The sequence below is a fragment of the Oncorhynchus tshawytscha genome, linkage group LG02 (genome assembly GCF_018296145.1).
Source record: "Oncorhynchus tshawytscha isolate Ot180627B linkage group LG02, Otsh_v2.0, whole genome shotgun sequence".
Taxonomy (NCBI): domain Eukaryota; kingdom Metazoa; phylum Chordata; class Actinopteri; order Salmoniformes; family Salmonidae; genus Oncorhynchus; species Oncorhynchus tshawytscha.
Genome location: NC_056430.1, coordinates 38,036,253 through 38,056,001, shown reverse-complemented (window position 1 = coordinate 38,056,001; position 19,749 = coordinate 38,036,253). Strand labels below are relative to the sequence as shown.

Genomic DNA, 19,749 nt, shown 5'->3' with positions numbered 1-19,749 from the left:
TTATAACATTTTTGACATGCGTTTTTCTGGATTTTTTGTTGTTGTTATTCTGTCTCACTGTTCAAATAAACCTACCATTCAAATTATAGACTGATCATTTCTTTGTCAGTGGGAAAACGTACAAAATCAGCAGGGGATCAAATACTTTTTCCCTCACTGTAAGTGATAAGCAGAAATGGCAGTCACTACCATCGTGGGACTTTTATTAATTGCTTTATTCAGTGTTGTCACATCATTCAACCCACATAATGCATCGTGCATTTAATGTCCAAAAAATAATCAAAACCAAAATCGAAAACCGTGATTCCTTTTTAATAATCAAACCAAAACCGAACTAACCTCAAAAACACTAATTGCTATCACTAGTTGCTGGAGTGGAAGGAAACCACTCGGGAATTGAGGCCAATGGTAAATTTAAAACAACTAGAGAGTTTAATGGCTCTCATAGGAGAAAACTGAGGATGGATCAACAACATTGTAGTTAATCCACAATACTAACCTAAATGCCAGAGTGAAAAGAAGGAAGCCTGTACAGAACGTGCATCCTGTTTGCAATAAGAAACTAAAGTAATTCTGCAAAATGTGGCAAAGAAATAAACGTTATGTCCTGAATACAATGTCTTATGTTTGTGGCAATTCAAACACAACACATCACTGAGTACCACTCTTCATATTTGTGGTGGTGGATGCATCATGTTATGGGTATGCTTGTCATCGGCAAGGACTATGAAGTTTTTTAGGATAAAAGAAACAGAATAGAGCTAAGCAATGGTAAAATCCTAAAGGAAATCTGGGTTCAGTCTGCTTTCCAACAAACACTGGAAGACAAAATCACCTTCCAGCAGGACAATAACCTAAAACACAAGGCCAATCCCCGCGGAAATATAATTAGCATAATCAAAAAATCACCATACAAATGTGTTCGTTTAAGCCAGAGATGTCTGTTTTCTTGCATTGGATGCATCTCAATTCACCGCATCCGCATACTTTGCACTTTCACATCTTCCGTGAATGGTGACATAGCGTCCATGACAAATTGTCTGTGGCGTATGAACGGTTTGACCTACTAACCCCTCCATGGAAATACAGTTGAAATCAGAAGTTTACATACACCTTAGCCAAATACATTTGAACTCAGTTGTTGATAATTCCTGACATTTAATTCTAGTAAAAAAATCCCTGTCTTAGGTCAGTTAGGATCACCACTTTATTGTAAGAATGTGAAATGTCAGAATAACAGTAGAGAGAAAGATTTATTTCAGCTTTAATTTCTATTTCTTTCATCACATTCCCAGTGGGTCAGACGTTTACATACACTCAATTAGTATTTGGTAGCACTGCCTTTAAAGTGTTTAACTTGGGTCAAAAGTTTCCACAAGCTTCCCACAATAAGTTGTGTGAATTTTGGCCCATTCCTCCTGACAGAGCTGGTGTAACTTGGTCAGGTTTGTGGGCCTCCTTGCTCGCACACGCTTTATCAGTTCTGCCCACAAATTTTCTATAGGATTGAGGTCAGGGCATTGTGATGGCCACTCCAATACCCTGACTTTGTTGTCCTTAAGCTATTTTGCCACAACTTTGGAAGTATCCTTGGGTTCATTGTTCATTTGGAAGAACCATTTGCGACCAAGCTTTAATTTCCTGACTGATGTCTTGAGATGTTGTTTCAATATATGCACATAATTTCCCCTCTCATGATGCCATCTATTTTGTGAAGTGCACCAGTCCCTCCTGCAGCAAAGCACACAACATAAGGCTGCCATCCCCGTGCTTCACGGTTGGGATGGTGTTCTTCGGCTTGTAAGCTTGTAATGGTCATTATGGCCAAACAGTTCTATTTTTGTTTCATCAGACCAGAGGACATTACTCCAAAAAGTATGATCTTTGTCCCCATGAGCAGTTGCAAACAGTAGTCTGGCTTTTTTTATGGCGGTTTTGGAGCAGTGGCTTCTTCCTTGCTGAGCGGCCTTTCAGGTTATGTCGATATGGGACTCGTTTTACTGTGGATATAGATACTTTTGTACCCGTTTCCTCCAGCATCTTCACAAGGTCCTTTGCTGTTGTTCTAGGATTGATTTGCACTTTTCGCACCAAAGTCCGTTCATCTCTAGGAGACAGAACGCATCTGTTTCCTGAGCGGTATGACTGCGTGGTCCCATGGTGTTTATACTTGCCTACTATTGTTTGTACAGATGAACGTGGTACCTTCAGGCATTTGGAAATTGCTCCCAAGGATGAACCAGACTTGTGGAGGTCTACAAATTTGTTTCTGAGGTCTTGGTTGATTTCTTTTGATTTTCCCATGATGTCAAGCAAAGAGGCAGAGTTTGAAGGTAGGCCTTGAAATACATCCACAGGTACACCTCCAATTTACTCAAATGATGTCAATTAGCCTTATCAGAAGCTTCTAAAGCCATGACATCATTTTGGGGAATTTTCCAAGCTGTTTAAAGGCACAGTCAACTTAGTGTATGTAAACTTCTGACACACTGGAATTGTGATACAGTGAAATTATCTGTCTGTAAACAATTTTTGGAAAGGTTACTTGTGTCATGCACAAAGTAGATGTCCTAACCAACCTGCCAAAACTATAGTTTGTTAACGAGAAATTTGTGGAGTGGGTGATAAATGAGTTTTAATGACAACCTAAGTGTATGTAAACCTCCGACTTCAACTGTATGAGACTGTCACGAACACGACGATGTTCTCCGTTTAGCTCTATGACCCCACAAGGGTCTTGGGACTCATCTGAAGACGGTACAACTGATCTGTCTAATTCTGTCTGTAGTGTCTGAACAGTTTGGAGAGGTGAAACTCACAGGAACACGTAGAGTTTGGAGGTGTGAGACTTACAGGAACATGTACAGTTTGGAGAGGTGAGACTCACAGGAACACGTACAGTTTGGAGAGGTGAGACTCACAGGAACACGTACAGTTTGGAGAGGTGAGACTCACAGGAACACGTACAGTTTGGAGAGGTGAGACTCACAGGAACACATACAGTTTGGAGAGGTGGGACTCACAGGAACATGTACAGTTTGGAGGGGTGAGACTCACAGGAACACGTACAGTTTGGAGAGGTGAGACTCACAGGAACACGTACAGTTTGGAGAGGTGAGACTCACAGGAACACGTACAGTTTGGAGAGGTGAGACTCACAGGAACACGTACAGTTTGGAGAGGTGAGACTCACAGGAACACGTACAGTTTGGAGAGGTGAGACTCACAGGAACACGTACAGTTTGGAGAGGTGAGACTCACAGGAACACGTACAGTTTGGAGAGGTGAGACTCACAGGAACACGTACAGTTTGGAGAGGTGAGACTCACAGGAACACGTACAGTTTGGAGAGGTGAGACTCACAGGGACACGTACAGCTTGGAGAGGTGAGACTCGCGCAAACACGTACATGTCGGTTGTTTACTCTAGGATGCCCACAGGCCTCACAGGATTCGCCTGAAGGTCCACCAGTACCAGTTGAAAAAGGGGTTAAATTCATGTTAAAAAAACATATATATATTTAACAAGTGTTTCTTGATCTTTCTTATATCTCTCAGATATTTGACAGACACTTCAGGACAAACTTTCTTTAGATTCTTTGGAGGTACTATCTGTTGTTCCATGTCGTGAATCTGTTATTAAATGTGTTTGTATGGGCTAATAGCACGAAGGACAATATTTTTTAAAATACTTTTGATACTTCAAAGGGTCTTAAAATTCTAAATCAAATAGCAAAAGGATCCTTTGTTTGAACTTCCTAAAACAATTTCATTTAGCTTAGTTGAACCCCCACACCCCTTGAAAATGGCTGTCTAGCGATGATCAACAATCAACTTGACAGAGCTTGAATAATGTTTTTAAGAATAATGTGCAAATACCGTACAATCCAGGTTGGCAAAGCTCTTAGAGACGTATGCAGAAAGACTAGCAGCTGTAATCACTACCAAAGGTGATTCTAAGATGTAACGATTTAGGGGTTTGAAAAAATATGGAAAAATATGGGGGTATTGTGTGTACATGGGTGAGAAAAAAATAGATTTAATCCATTTTGAATTCATGCCACAAAATGTGGAATAAGTCAAGGGCTATGAATACTTTCTGAAGGCACTTTAGTTGAAATGAATGGACATTATGTTGTTTATATGATTTGGCAATATTTTCTTTAAATTCTTTTTTAGAATCTGTTGCTTTCCAGAATCGGTCATAATATCCCTTCTCGGTCAGAATCCATCAGAACACACACATGCACGCACACACACGCATGCATGCACGGACACGCACAACACACCCAAAACCCTTCTCGTTTCCTGCTGTCCAGCTGTCCGGCTTATTTCAGCTCACTGCGCTCTCTCTCTTTCTCCCTCCCTCCCTTTCTCCATTTCCCTCTCCCACAGTTCTGCATGCATTTCTGTGGTTCAGTTCTTTTCTGTGGAAGGGTTTTATTATTATAAGAGACCCCTATCCCTGTCTTGGGGAGAGAGTCTGTTTGGGGCCCCTGTGTATGTGTGTGTGTGTATGTGTGTGCGCTCACTGGGTTGGAACAGGGAGTATTAGGAGGTGTCTTTTGTTGCTCCTGGGGGGCTCCTGTGCTCAGTCCTAATAGGAGTCTTGTGCCTGCCGTTGTCCCAGGGGAGGGGGTCTGAATGACGGGTCTAACTTCACATCCCCCCTTCCCCACCTCTACCCCTGCCTCACCCACCCTCCTCTCCTCCCCTTTGGGGCAGCCCGAGAGACAAAGAGGGAGTGGGGGTGGGATGGTTGAGGGGGTGCACTGTGGCCTCTGTCTTATTAGAAGGGTCGTGAACGTGTCACAATGATTAATTTGCCGAGGTGTGCGGGGATACCCTAGAGTCACATTTATCTAACGCCAGGGCTCCCAAATGTGCACTCGCCACAAAATGGCACATTTGCATTTCCCATTAAGAAAAGAAAATACAGATATATATGCAAATGCAATCCCCATCTTGATTTATGCCATTATGCACTATCGTTTTGGACATTCACAATAGATTACCGTTTTTCAGAATTTTTTCGCTCTTTTTTTTGGCAGTCTATCTATTGAGCCTGATTGGCACGATGTTCCCTTTTACTGCACGTGTGGATGCACACACACACACACACACACACACACACACACACACACACACACACACACACACACACACACACACACACACACACACACACACACACACACACACACACACACACACACACACACACACACACACACACACGTGGGGACTTCAAAACCACCAATGTTGTTTGAATGCAAGTTCAAACCATGATCATTACATTTTTAGGAATCCAAGAAACAGGAAGCACACTGAATTGAACTTGCTGTCTTAGTGCAACATGGAACAACTATATTGTTTACTAACAGATGTATCATAAACATATCGATTCTCAGTGAATGTACAACCACAGTAACCACAATTGTTTGCTTGTCTCTGACACTATCTTATTGGCACTTTTCCCTTATAACCAGTGAATGGTCTGCATGGGTTGATTGGGTGAAGTTACGGGGTTGGCTCTAAGGATTAGCCTTTTGACAGACAGCAGGGTACACAAACCACCCTGTCTGTCTGTCAGCCCAGATTGCCTTCATACAAATAGGACTGGAGAGGTTGGATGTGGTGTCTCCATCAAATATTCCATCAACTTAATCTACATTCTCTGTGTGCCTCCTATCAGACCAAGCAGAAGGCTCCATTGTGAACTGTCTGCATAACGAGGCAATGGGATTGTCTGTTTGCAACCTTTCTATCTAATGTCAGACTAGTTTTTTGTGTCTGGTTTGGGGACACCATCATTTTAATTTGAGATTTGGAAACGACATAAGCCACTCTCTGAGGTCAGCTCATACGGCAATGTGTTGATGTGTTGTGCAACATAGCCTATGGTGTGAGTAATATAGCCTACACTCTTCTCTCTGTGTGTAAAATGTATTTTGCATCTCCTAAAAATGTGGTCATCACATTCGTTCTTCTCTTGCCACGTCCATGCAGCACCACCTGGTAGTATTACTGCCAACCATTAAAACATAGCATGCTTTGAAATGGCCTTGGAGGTATTTGAATGGACAGATGACATTGGTGAATAAACCCTTATACTTTATAAGTCTCCCCTTACATTAACACATAGAGTGCCCCGAGCTAGCATTGGAAAACAGGTACCCAGGGAGAGGGCCAGATGTTCAGTAGTCCCACCTGCAGACCTGCTGTGCCTTGGCAGTTAAAATTCATGTGCTACATATGCTCCCATCACACCGTAGGGAAATAAGTGGCTACAGTAATGAAGCAGAGCAGCACTCTACACTGCCGTAGTGGAAACAGGAGAGAAGAACAAAACAGGCATGTGTCCTATGATGGCGCTGCATTGGATAGCTGCCGTGTTATGGGCTCCTGACCAAATCTGCTATTTTGTACACTGATCCTATGACCGAAAACAGCTGCTGGACATCTTAACAGCGATTACTAACCTCGATTTGGATGAAGATTTCATCAGAAGCTCTGGATGTTATGCTTACCCTGGACCTGGCCCTGATCACTGGGACTCTAAAGAGGAAGCGGTGGGAAAAGAGAGGCAAGCGAGGTGGCATCATGATTAGACTACATTGGCGAGCATGTAGACCGCCATTGCTCTCTGTTTTGTTGGCAAAAGTACAATCACTAGAGAACATACTGGACGAGCTCCGTTCAGGACTATCCAACGGGACCTGATGAACTATAATATACTCTGTTTCTCGGAGTGTGGCTGAACAAGAACATGGATAATATACACCTCATGGGCTTTTCCATGCATCGTCAAGACCAATGGCAGTTTTGGCTAAGCTGAGAGAGGGAGGGGTGTCTCTTTGTTAACAACAGCTGGTGCGCAATCTCTAATGTTAGGGAAGTTTTTGCTCGCCTGAGTTAGAATATCTCATGATAAGCTGCAGACCATACTATTTACTAAGAGAGTTTTCGTCTATATTTTTCGTAGCTATATATTTACCACAACAAACTGATGCTGTCACTATGACTGCACTCAACGAGCTGTATAGGGCCATAAGCAAACAAGAAAATGCACTTCTGGTTTACCAGCATGTCAACTGTGCAACTAGAGACAACAAAACGCTAGATCACCTTTACTCCACACACAGAAACGCATATTCCCTCCTATCCTCCTGATCCCTGCTTACGAGGAAAATTTCAAAAAGGAAGTACCAGTGAAGTGCTCAATATGGAACTGGTCCATTGAAGCCGATGCTAAGGTACATGACTGATTCGCTAACACAGACTGGAATGTCTTCCGGGATTCATCCGATAACACTGAGGAGTTTACCACATCAGTCACTGGCTTCATTAAAAAGAGTATTGACGACGTCGTCCCCACAGTGACCGTAAGTACAGTACATATCCCAACCAAAAGCCATGGATTACAGGCAACATCTGCACTGAACTTAATGCTAGACCTGCCGCTTTTAAGGAATCCCACTACGACCTCTGATGAGCCATCCAACAGGCAAAGCGTCAATACAGGACTAAAATAAAATCCTACTATACCAGTTCTAACACTTGTTGGATGTGGTAAGGCTTGTAAACTATCACGGATTACAAAGGGAAACCCAGATGCGACCTACCAAGTGACGCAAGCCTACCAGACAAGCTAAATGTCTTCTATGTTCACTTCGAGGCAAGCAACACTGAACTATGCATGAGAGCACCAGCAGTTCAGGCAACTGTGTGATATCATTCTCCGTAGCCAATGTTTGAGTAGGACCTTTTAAACAAGTTAACCGGAGGGCCAAACAGATTAACAGGACGTATACTCAGAGCATGCGCTGACCAGTTGGCGGGAGTCTTCACTGACATTTTCACCCTCTCCCTGACTCATTCTGTAATACCTACATGTTTCAAGCAGACCACCACAGTCTGTGCCCTAGGACGACAACGTAACCTGTCTAAATGACTATCGCCCCATAGTGCTCACATCTGTAGCCATGAAATGCTTTGAAAGGCTGGTCATGGCTCACATCAACACCATCATCCCAGACCCCCTCCAATTCGCATACTACACCAACAGATCCACATATGTGAGAATGCTGTTCCTTGACTACAGCTCAGTGTTCAACACCATAGTGCCCTCTAAGCTCATCACTAAGCTCAGGACCCTGGGACTGAACACCTCCCTCTGCAACTGGATCCTGGACTTTCTGACAGGCCGCCCCAGGTGGTGAAGGTAGACAACAACACATCCACCACATTGACCCTCAACACGGGGGCCCCTCAGGGGTGCGTGCTTAGTCCTCTCCTGTACTCCCTGTTCACCGACTGCGTGGCTGTGCACAACTCCAACATCATCATTAAGTTTCATGACGACACGATGGTGGTATCACCGACGACGATGAGACCACCTATAGAGAGAAGGTCACTGTCCTGGCAGCGTGGTGCCAGGACAACAATCTCTCCCTCAACGTCAGCATGAGGCTAAGCACATGCAAAATCCTAGTGGAAAACCTTTCCACCAGACACCGGGAGATTAATTCACTTTTCAGCAGGACAATAACCTAAAACACCAAATCTACACTGGAGTGGCTTACCAAGAAGACAGTGAATGTTCCTGAGTGGCCAAGTTATAGTTTTGACTTAAATCTACTTGAAAATCTATGGCATGACCTGAAAATGGTTGTCTAGCAATGATCAGCAATCCATTTTGAAAAGAACAACTGGCAAATGTTGGACAATCCAAGTGTGGAAAGCTCGACTTACCCAGAAAGACTCACAGCTGTAATCACTGCCAAAGGTGCTCCTACAAAGTATTGACTCGGGTGTGAATACTTACTTATGAATACTTATGAAATTAGATATTTCTTTATTACATTTTCAATCAACGTTAAAAAAATCTACAAACATGTTTTCACTCTGCCATTATGGGGAATTGTGTGTAGATGGGTGAGAAAAAAAACATATTTAATCAATTTTGAATTCAGGCTGTAACACAACAAAATGTGGAATAAGTCAAGGGGTACGAATACCTTCTGAAGGCACTGAACCTTTATTATCTCATACTCCTGCACATCGACTCGGTACTGGTACCTCGTGTATATAGCCAAGTTATCATTACTCATTGTGCATTTATTCCTTTTGTTATTATTTTTATTTCTATATTTTTCTCTCTGCATTGAAGGGAAGGGCCTGTAAGCATTTCAATGTTAGTCTACACCTGTTGTTTACGAAGCATGTGACAAATAATATTTGATTTTAAACACTGCTCACATGTATGAGTCCTTCTTGGTTGTCTTTGTAAGAAAAGCCAGAAGTAGGTGAAGGTTGATATCTCAGTCAACAGTTGAATTGTGTTTCTGTGCATAGCCGCGGGAAATAGGGGTGCTGAGGGTGCTGCAGCACCTCCTGAAAAATCTGAATATAAAAATAAAATGATCAATTCACAAAAGTAGAGGGCTTGTCATTGCATTGGGCCTTTACTAGTCCTGTATTAGCAGACTGATACAGCCGTCTGTAGTGCGACAAATCGCAGCAGCCCTACTCCCAAACATCTTCCAGCAGCTATGTTTCTGAGAGGAGGTAGGCAGAAGGGACTCTGATGAGAGAGGGGTTGTCATTGCACAGGTAAGGTGGTGCTGTATGCAAAACCTGAGCTTGTGCACCAGGTTTGGATGAAGAGGTAAGTAGACTGGGGGATTGGGGAGGGATTTTCCGTTATAAAGAAATGGGTACAGGAAATGAAGACACATAAATGTTGCTAGACCCCACTGGCAGAAAAATACTTAACTCTATTCATCAGTAATATTTCCTGGCAAAAGGGATCAAGCTATTTCAAGGCTTAAAATCTCATTGGTTTTGAGTGATCTTTACAAGCCTCCCTCATTTAATATGGAAAGTTCTGCCAAGGTATATGACATAATTAGGCTGCAGGTATGCACATTTCACTGAGTTTCCCTACATTTTTTCCCATTCAAGCTCAATAAAGGCACAAATTGATTTTACCAATCAATGCTCTCATTGTTTAGCATGATGTAGCTCATATGTTGTGCATGTGTGTTTAATAACTTACTATTATATGGCACTAAATGTAGCATGAACAAGAAAAACCTGCCTCTCAGATTACGTAGAAAACTCTACTTTAGGTCTCAGCTTATTGCAGAAGACATATAGAAGAAAGTGAATTGCCAAAGCAACTCAAACCGGTTGTTTCAAGGGAGTCTTTTCTTTCAGCTGTTGGTTAGTTGTTCATTTGGATAAAGGTACAGTGTGGAAAGGTATTGGTAATGTTTCACCATTCACTATGCATCAGAAAAACAACAACAAATAGTAATCTCAAGTAAACCCGGAGAAAACTGCAGAATCATTCATTCCCGGTTTGGTGATGATGAGCAAACACAACAACAACACAACACGTTAATTGCTGCGACCCAAGCAACCCACCAAAAGGAACATTGACATATTGTTTGTCCACCGTGAGACACTGTATAATTTACACTCACTAATGACTGGCCCTTGTAATACAGGCTGAAGGACCACGTCTGTCTCTCGCTTGGCACTTATTCAATGTTCCTCTGAACTCTTCTAATGGATATGATTCTGTCTTTACCTCATTGAATTCATATTCCTCTATGCATGCCTGCTAAATCAATTACAACATTTGTTCAGTGTAAAAAAAAAAGTATTGTTCTGTGTTCTCTTCTAGTCAGTCGAAGTCTGGTAAACAATTCACCATTGCCTGCTTAAACCCCACCCAAAACACAACAAGAATTGTGGATGAATAAGTTGTTTACCTTTGAAATATAAAATGGTCTCTCTGTGTGAATAGGTGAAAGGACTGTTGTGAAGAAAAACATATTACCATCGCCATAGGTTCGACCTTGACCTTCAAACTCAATTTGGCTATAAGGACTGCAACTCCCCAGCACCCAGAGGATGTAAAAGGCTGACGGTTTTGACCCCTGACCCCATTTCTTAACTAGGCCGAGGTGCCAAAGTGACCTTTTGACCGAGGAAGCCTTGGCAGGTTGCCTGAGCAACCTCAGATTTAGAAATGATTGACAGGTCCCTGCACTTTATGTTAAAATGAGGCAGCAACACACTTCTCAGCAGAGAACAATGAGAGGGAACACAAGCCTTTATTCAGCTGAGTCTCTAGATCATTAACACTCTCGGCTGTCTGCTTCAAGACCAAACTAGGTTGCTGTCAATGTTGAATGTAACTCATTGATAATATTTGGTGCATTGTATGTATATAATTTCTTCCATAAAATGTTGGTACTGGATTTAGCAAGGGGCCCCTCAATGCATTGTAATAAATGCATCAACCAAATACATGCATTTTTTAAATAAGCATGCCTCCTTTAAAAACAGTGTGCTTCTATTTAAAATACTTTACCTGGTATGGTGTCATTTAGATTATCTGGTAATAAATCTTGACAGCATTTTTATTTATTTTTTTACTTCATTGACTGCAACAGTAACCATAACTTTTAATTTGGGTGTTACAGAGAATATGTACTCTCCCCAAATGACTATAACATACGGTTTAGCTCTACAGAGCCCATTCAAATCTCCACTAATGTTAGTTAACTGGATCTAGACTAGAAGTGGATCCAAAACGGCAAATCATTTTGATGGTTTAACTGACAGTTCGATCATGAGCTTGCTCAAGGGATCTATTAACCATTTGATGACTAGTCTTGCTTAGCTGTTTTCCTGGCTCTTCAGACACCCATCTAACTCCCCATCCCTCCTCCTGCCTGTGATTTTGGTGGCAGCTGTGTGGAGATTGGTTTTGACCCCTGATCCCCACATTAGGCGGGATCTCCATGCTGTGTCAGTTATTTAGTGGTGAAAACCAATGGCTGCTCTTGGATTTGGAGAGCGGCAAGCTCGCATTGGGTGACATAAGTCAGTTGCTCAATTCCAAATCGACCCAAACCCCTTCCCCCCAGGCACGGTGTAGAACTGAAAGGATTGAACCAGTATAAAGCAATATTATAATAGCTCCAGTGCTCCACCATGATATTTGAAATCTTCATTATGAAGTCTTTTTTTCAAAGACAATACCTTTTTAACCATCTTAAAGTATGAAAGAAGATATTGACAACATACAACGCTAAACTGATATTTGTAAAGCCATGCTCCAGTCCAGTGTCATTGATCTTCATTTATATGCTGACACCTTGTTTGTGAACTTGTATGTACAGTTGAAGTTTACATACACTCAATTAGTATTTGGTAGCATTGCTTTTAAATTGTTTAACTTGGGTCAAATGTTTCGGGTAGCCTTCCACAAGCTTCCCACAATAAGTTGGGTGAATTTTGGCCCATTCGTCCTGACAGAGCTGGTATAACTGAGTCAGGTTTGTAGGCCTCCTTGCTCGCACATGCTTTTTCAGTTCTGCCCACACATTTTCTATAGGATTGAGGTCAGGGCGTTGTGATGGCCACTCCAATACCTTGACTTTGTTGTCCTTAAGCCATTTTTCCTCAACTTTGGAAGTATCCTTGGGGTCATTGTCCATTTGGAAGACCCATTTGCGACCAAGCTTTAACTTCCTGACTGATGTCTTGAGATGTTGTTTCAATATATGCACATAATTTCCCCCCTCATGATGCCATCTATTTTGTGAAGTACACCAGTCCCTCCTGCAGCAAAGCACCCCCACAACATGATGCTGCCACCCCCGTGCTTCACGGTTGGGATGGTGTTCTTCGGCTTGTAAGCCTCCTCCTTTTTCCTCTAAACATAACAATGGTCATTATGGCCAAACAGTTCTATTTTTGTTTCATCAGACCAGAGGACATTTCTCCAAAAAGTACAATCTTTGTCTCCATGTACAGTTGCAAACTGTAGTCTGGCTTTTTTTATGGCTGTTTTGGAGCAGTGGCTTCTTCCTTGCTGAGCGGCCTTTCAGGTTATGTCGATATAAGACTTGTTTTACTGTGGATATAGATACTTTTGTACCTGTTTCCTCCAGCATCATCACAAGGTCCTTTGCTGTTGTTCTGGGATTGATTTGCACTTTTCGCACCAAAGTCCGTTCATCTCTAGGAGACAGAACGCGTCTCCTTCCTGAGCGGTATGAAGGCTGCGTGGTCCCATGGTGTTTATACTTGCGTACTATTGTTTGTACAGATGAACATGGTATCTTTAGGCGTTTGGAAATTGCTCCCAAGGATGAACTAGACTTGTGGAGGTCTTGGCTGATTTCTTTTGATTTTCCCATGGTGTCAAGCAAAGAGGCACTGCGTTTGAAGGTAGGCCTTGAAATACATCCACAGGTAGACCTCCAATTTATTCAAATTATGTCAATTAGCCTATCAGAAGCTTCTAAAGCCATGACATCATTTTGGGGAATTTTCCAAGCTGTTTAAAGGCACAGTCAACTTAGTGTATGTAAACTTCTGACCCACTGGAATTGTGATACAGTGAATTCTAAGTGAAACAATCTGTCTGTAAACAATTGTTGAAAAAATTACCTGTGTCATGCACAAAGTAGATGTCCTAACCAACTTGCCAAAACTATAGTTTGTTAACAAGAAATTTGTGGAGTGGTTGAAAAATGAGTTTTAATGACTCCAGCCTAAGTGTATGTAAACTTTTGAATTCAACTGCATATCTATGTACAGGTAACTGCCAAAATAAAGGAAACACCAACATAAAGTGTCTTATTAATAGGGAGTTGGGCCACCACAAGCCAGAGCGGCTTCATAGATGCCGTAGTGTCTGAAACTCTATGGGAGGGATGTGACACCATTCTTCCACAAGAAATTCCATCATTTGGTGTTTTTTTGATGGTGGTGGAAAACACTGTCTCGGGTGATGCTCCATAATCTCCCATAAGTGTTCAATTGGGTTGAGATCTGGTGACAGAGAAGGCCATGGTATATGGTTTACATAGTTTCCATGCTCATCAAACCATTCAGTGACCACTCGTGCCCTGTGGATGGGGGAATTGCCATCCTATGGGATTGTAGCCATGATAGCCAAAATAATGGCCTGCCCAGCATTTTTATACATGACCCTATTAATTTTTTTATTTAACCTTTATTTAACTAAGCAAGGTGGAATGTAAATTGCTTAATTAACTCAGGAACCAAACCTGTGTGGAAGCACCTGCTTTGTATCCCTCATTTACTCAAGTGTTCCCCTTATTTTGGCAGTTACTTGTATTTACAGATATTAAACCTGTATTCATGTGGAAACCCTCTCTGTCTCTGTCCCACAGCGGAGCCCTTGGTGCAGGTGGATGGCAAGCCTAGCTGCTGCTTCTTCAAGTTCAGCCCCAAGCTCATGTTCACCAAGGTTCTGAAGGCTCAGCTGTGGGTGTACCTACGGCCGCTACAGCAGACCTCCACCATATACCTGCAGATCCTCAGGCTGAAGCCCGTCACGGAGCAGGGCAGCCGCCACATCCGGATCCGCTCGCTGAAGATCGAGCTCAACTCCCGCGTGGGCCACTGGCAGAGCATCGACTTCAAAAACGTGCTGCAGAACTGGTTCAAGCAGCCGCACACCAACTGGGGGATCGATATCAACGCCTTCGATGAGAGCGGCAACGACCTAGCAGTGACCTCGCTAAGACCGGGGGAGGAAGGGCTGGTAAGGACCCTCAGACCTGTCGCAGCCTTACCCACTGACACAATGACACTTTGGCCTTTTATAAATGAGATTTGCTCACCTCCTGCGTCCTCTCTAGCCTCCTTTTGAACAAGGTCAAAGTTAATCGAGGAGGGTCGGCGAGGAGAGTGAACGTGAATGTCAATGCGCTTGCTTGAATTGAGACGGTCCTTCTCCACTCGCACGTCATTAGACTAATTACGTTTACGGGGTGGATCCCCAGATACATGTGTAAAGTGTTAAAAACAAATTCAGTTGTGCAAGACATTTTATAGATAAAACAATACGCAGCATATTGTTTTTAAACGTGCATGTTTTTCTCCTCTGACAAAACAAGGGCTGATGTTAAACCTTTATCAAGGGGGTGTGGCAGATTTCAAAACTCTTCCATGGTAGGATACACATGAGTATCATCGATGAAAGGTGGTTATCGAGGAGGGGAGGACACTCTTCTGTTTGCCTACTAATGAATTGACACTCCTCGACTACTCGACCACTTATTGGTTTCCGGGTCTCGGAGGAGAGGATGGTCTTTTGCCCAAATGAGAAACACCCAATGTAAATGAATCTCTCCTCGATCCCTGGCATCCTCTCTTCATGCCTCTTTCTCAAAATGCATTGGAAAAGAAGGTCTAAAGGGAGGGACCTTGGACCTTCTCCTCCAATAAGGTTGAGAAATAGGCAGCGAGATAGGAAGAAGAAGAATCAAGGAAAGATCACTTGAGAGCCATTGGCAGGGCCGGCTCTAGCCTTTTGGGGGGGCCCTAAGCGAGATTTGGTTGGGCCCCAGCTAGCCAATCTCAAACCCAAATTACTACATACAGTAAGTCAAGTTTCTTCCCCATTAAGCATCACGAAATGGTAACCCACTAGTAATTTAATTTGGTTCAGCTCTTCACAGCATGGCCCAGGGGTTGACTCTGGCCTCTCAGCCAATGAATCCTTGCACAGCAGCAAGCTCTGTTTTTCTTAAAGAGAAGAAGAAAGACAGAGGCCTGTGTACAAAAATAAAACAAAACACAAAAAGTAAAGAAAGAGGCAAACTCCCCTCTGAACCTATATTTTTTTGCTTTCCCCCATAGCAACAAAAGCCCTAAAGCGCAAGCTGATGTGGGTTGACCCTTCTGGACTCAGCTTATTTATTCTGTGGAAAGCATCACAAAAAACTACTCAAGTCTAAATTGGGATTTCTGTGGAAATATGAGGGCTTTGTAAAATAAACATGCTGGAGTAAAATATTCGCTGCTCTCGCATGCCCAAGGGTCAAGGTTATGGTAACCTGTGGATGACTCTCGAGATCATAGATCAAGCTAAGCGTATAGAATGTTGGCCATTCAATTTATGTTAACAGAGGTCAGCTTTGCATCAACTGATACGACTGACATCCTCCCCTCAGTATTATGTGTCTTTAAAACCCAGGGTTGGGTAAGGCACTTTTTAAATGTAATCCGTTACATTTACTAGTTACATGTCCAAAATCATACTCAGTAACCTAACTTTTAGATTACCCAAACTCAGTAACGTAATCAGATTATGTTCTCTGTGGCCGACGTAAGACATTTATGATGACATCCCGCGTCTTCAGAGCATGTGCAGACCAGCTGGGTGAAATGTTTACGGACATATTTAATCTCTCCCTATCCCAATCTGTTGTCCCCACTTGGTTCAAGATGTCCACCATTGTTCCTGTACCCCAAAAAGCAAAGGTACAGAGCCTTCGGAAAGTATTCAGACCCCTTGACTTTTTCCACATTTTGTTACATTACAGCCTTATTCTAAAATGGATTAAATTAATACAAAAATCCTCCGCAATCTTCACACAATACCACAAAATGACAAAGTGAAAAAGGTGTTTTAGAATTGTTTGCAAATTTAAAAACAGAAATACCTTATTTACATAAGCATTCAGCCCCTTTGCAATGAGACTCGAAATTGAGGTTCTCGACTCCAGCGTCGGTCGTTACAGAATGCAGCACCCATCATACGAAGCATCGGGGAGAGCTGGCGTTCCGGTGGGTGACGTCGGGTCCGGGGGCCGCTATTGATGGAACCGGGGGTGCCTAAGCCAGCTCTTCTGGCTGTCACGCCCTAGCTGGCTCGAGAGGTTCTTGCCCCGGTTGCTCAGGAGGTGCCCATCCCACGTCGGGCCTCAGCCGGATCGTCTGTTTTTTACGCCCAGCCGGCTTGTCAGGCTGCTACGCCTCCGCCGGATCATCGGGCTCCCACGCCTCAGCGGGATCGACAGGCTTTCACATCCCAGCCGGATCGTCGGGCTCCTATGCCTCAGCCGGCTCGCCAGACTCCCATGCCTCTGCCGGTTCGTCGGGAGTTTACGCCCAGCCGGTTTGTCCAGCGCCCGTGCCTCGGCAGGCCCGTCAGGCACGCCTAGGTGGGATGCCGGAGATGGGGAAATGACAAATATAGGGGAGGTAATAAACAGGTGATTGAGTCCAGGTGAGTCCAATAATCACTGATGCTTGTGACGTGGGGAAGGCAGGTGTGTGTAATGATGGGGAGCCTGGCACCTTCGAGTGCCAAGGAGGGGGAGGCAGGTGTGACACTGACAGAGCTAGAGAAGATCTCCAGAGAAGAATTGGAGAAACTCCCCAAATACAGGTGTGCCAAGCTTGTAACGTCATACCCAAGAAGAATCAATGCTGTAATTGCTGCCAAATGTGCTTCAACATATTACTGAGTAAATGGTCTGAATACTTATGTAAATGTGATATTTCCATTTTTTATTTGTAATACATTTCTAAAAACTGTTTTTGCTTTGTCATTATGGGATGTTGTGTGTAGAATGATGAGGGAACAAAAACTATTTAATACATTTTAGAATAAGGTTGTAATGCAACAAAATGATGTAAAAGTCAACGAGTCTGAATACTTTCTGAAGGCACTGTTTTTATTTTTTATTTAGCCTTTATTTAACTAGGAAAGTCAGTTAAGAACAAATTCTTATTTACAATGACGACTGTAACTGAACTAAATTACTATCTCCCCGTAGCCCTCACTTCTGTCATCATGAAGTGCTTTGAGAGGCTAGTTACATAAAATGTTTTGTCATTTAGCTCACGCTTTTATCCAGAGCGACTTACAGGAGCAATTAGGGTTAAGTGCTTTGCTCAAGGGCACATAGACAGATTTTCCACCTAGTTGGCTCAGGGATTTGTCTACCTGCCCCCATTATATCACCTTCACCTTACCCGCCACCCACTACAATTTGCATACCGCCCCAACAGATTCATGGATGAAAATCGCCATCGCACTGCACACTCCCCTATCCCATCTGGACAAGAGGAATATGTATTTAAGAATGCTGTTCATCGACTACAGCTCAAACTTCAACACCAGATTGCCCTTCAAAATCATCACTAAGCTCGGGGCCCTGGGTCTGAACCCCGCACTGTGCAACTGAGTCCTGGACTTCTGGACGGGCCGACCTCAGGTGAGGGTAAGCAACAACATCTCTGCTACGCTGATCCCCAACATGGGGGCCCCACAAGGGTGCATGCTCAGCGCCCTCCTGTACTCCCTGTTCACCCATGACTGCATGGCCACTCACATCTCCAACTCAATCATCAAGTCTGCAGATGACACAACAGTGGTATGCCTGATTACCAATAATGACGAGACAGCCTACAGGTAGGAGGTGAGGGCCCTGGTGGAGTGGTGCCAGAAAAATAACCTATCCCTCAAAGACAACAAAACCAAGGAGCTGATCATGAACTTCAGGAGACAGCAGAGGGGGAACGCCCCCATCCATATCGACAGAACCAAAGTGGAGAGGGTGAAAAGCTTCAAGTTCCTCTGCATGCACATCACTGACAACCTGAAATGGTCCATCCACACAGATAGTGTGGTGAAGGCAGCGCAACAGTGCCTCTTCAACCTCAGGAGGCTGAAAAAATTTGGCTTAAGACCCTAGTGAACTTCTACATATGCGCCATTGAGAGCATCCTGTTAGGCTGTATAACCGCCTGGCAACAGCGGGGCTCTCCAGAGGGTGGTGCGGTCTGCCCAGCGCATCAACGGGGACACACCGCCTGCCCTCCAGGACATATACAGCACACCCAGGGTCACAGGAAGGCCAAGAAGATCATCAAGGACAGCCAACCGAGCCAAGGCCTGTTCATCCCGCTACCATCTAGAGGTCGGAGACAGTACAGGTGCATCAAAGCTGGGACCGAGAGGCTGAAAAACAGCTTCTATCTCCAGGCCATCAGCCTGTTAAATAGTCACAACTAGCCAGCCCCGACTTGTACCCTGCCTGAACTTTAGTGACTGTTACTAGTCAGCTACCACCCGGTACTCAACCCTGCACCTTAGAGATTGCTGCCCTATGTACATAGTCATTGAACACTGGTCACTTGAATAATGTTTACATACTGTTTTAACCACTTCATAATGTACAGTATATACTGTATTCTAGTCCAGGCTCATCCTATATAACTACTGCTGTAAACACCTTTTCTATTCATATACTGTCTATAATGTCTCCACACCATCAGTATATTTATATTCCGGACTCTGACATTGCTCGTTCTAATATTTATATATTTCTTAATTCCTTTCTTCATATTTTTGGAATATGTGTGTATTGTTAGGTATTAGTACACTGTTGGAGCTAGGAACATAAGAATTTCACTACACCCGCGATAACGTCTGCAATATATGTGAATGCGACTAATACAATTTGATTAGATTTTTTGGGATTACTCTGTTACTTTTGGATTTCTTTCCCCTTTAAGAGGCATTAGAAGAACGCAAAAAATATCCATCAAATGCATTTGATGTATCATCACAATGGTCTCTGGTGGAACAAACTTCAATTTGTGCCTATTTTCAATGCTGATTGAATGTCATTGAGAAAACAGAAAGGTGTAAATGCATTTTTTCACAAACATCCTTTCTGAATTTAAAAGTAATCCAATAAGTAACCAAGTTTTTCAAAAAGTATCTGTAAACTGATTACAATATTTCTTGCTGGTAACGTAACTGATTAGTAACAGTTTTTTGGTAATCAGATTACATTTAACTGATTACATGTAATTGGTTACTCTCCAACCCTGTTAAAACCATAGGTAGTAAGAGAAGTGCATCGGTTTTATTTTTTCTCCAGTGATGTTAATC

General features: G+C 43.1%; 1 protein-coding gene across 2 annotated transcripts in view; it reads left to right on the top strand.

Moving 5' to 3' along the window:
• The window catches only part of LOC112216217 (growth/differentiation factor 11), a 51,794-nt gene that overhangs the window by 27,753 nt on the left and 4,292 nt on the right, over positions 1 to 19,749 (top strand). For both annotated transcript variants that reach the window (XM_024376065.2, XM_024376057.2), the window contains exon 2: positions 14,225 to 14,598. In XM_024376065.2, the coding sequence (XP_024231833.1) occupies positions 14,225 to 14,598 (374 nt within the window). The remainder of the gene's footprint in view (positions 1 to 14,224; positions 14,599 to 19,749) is intronic.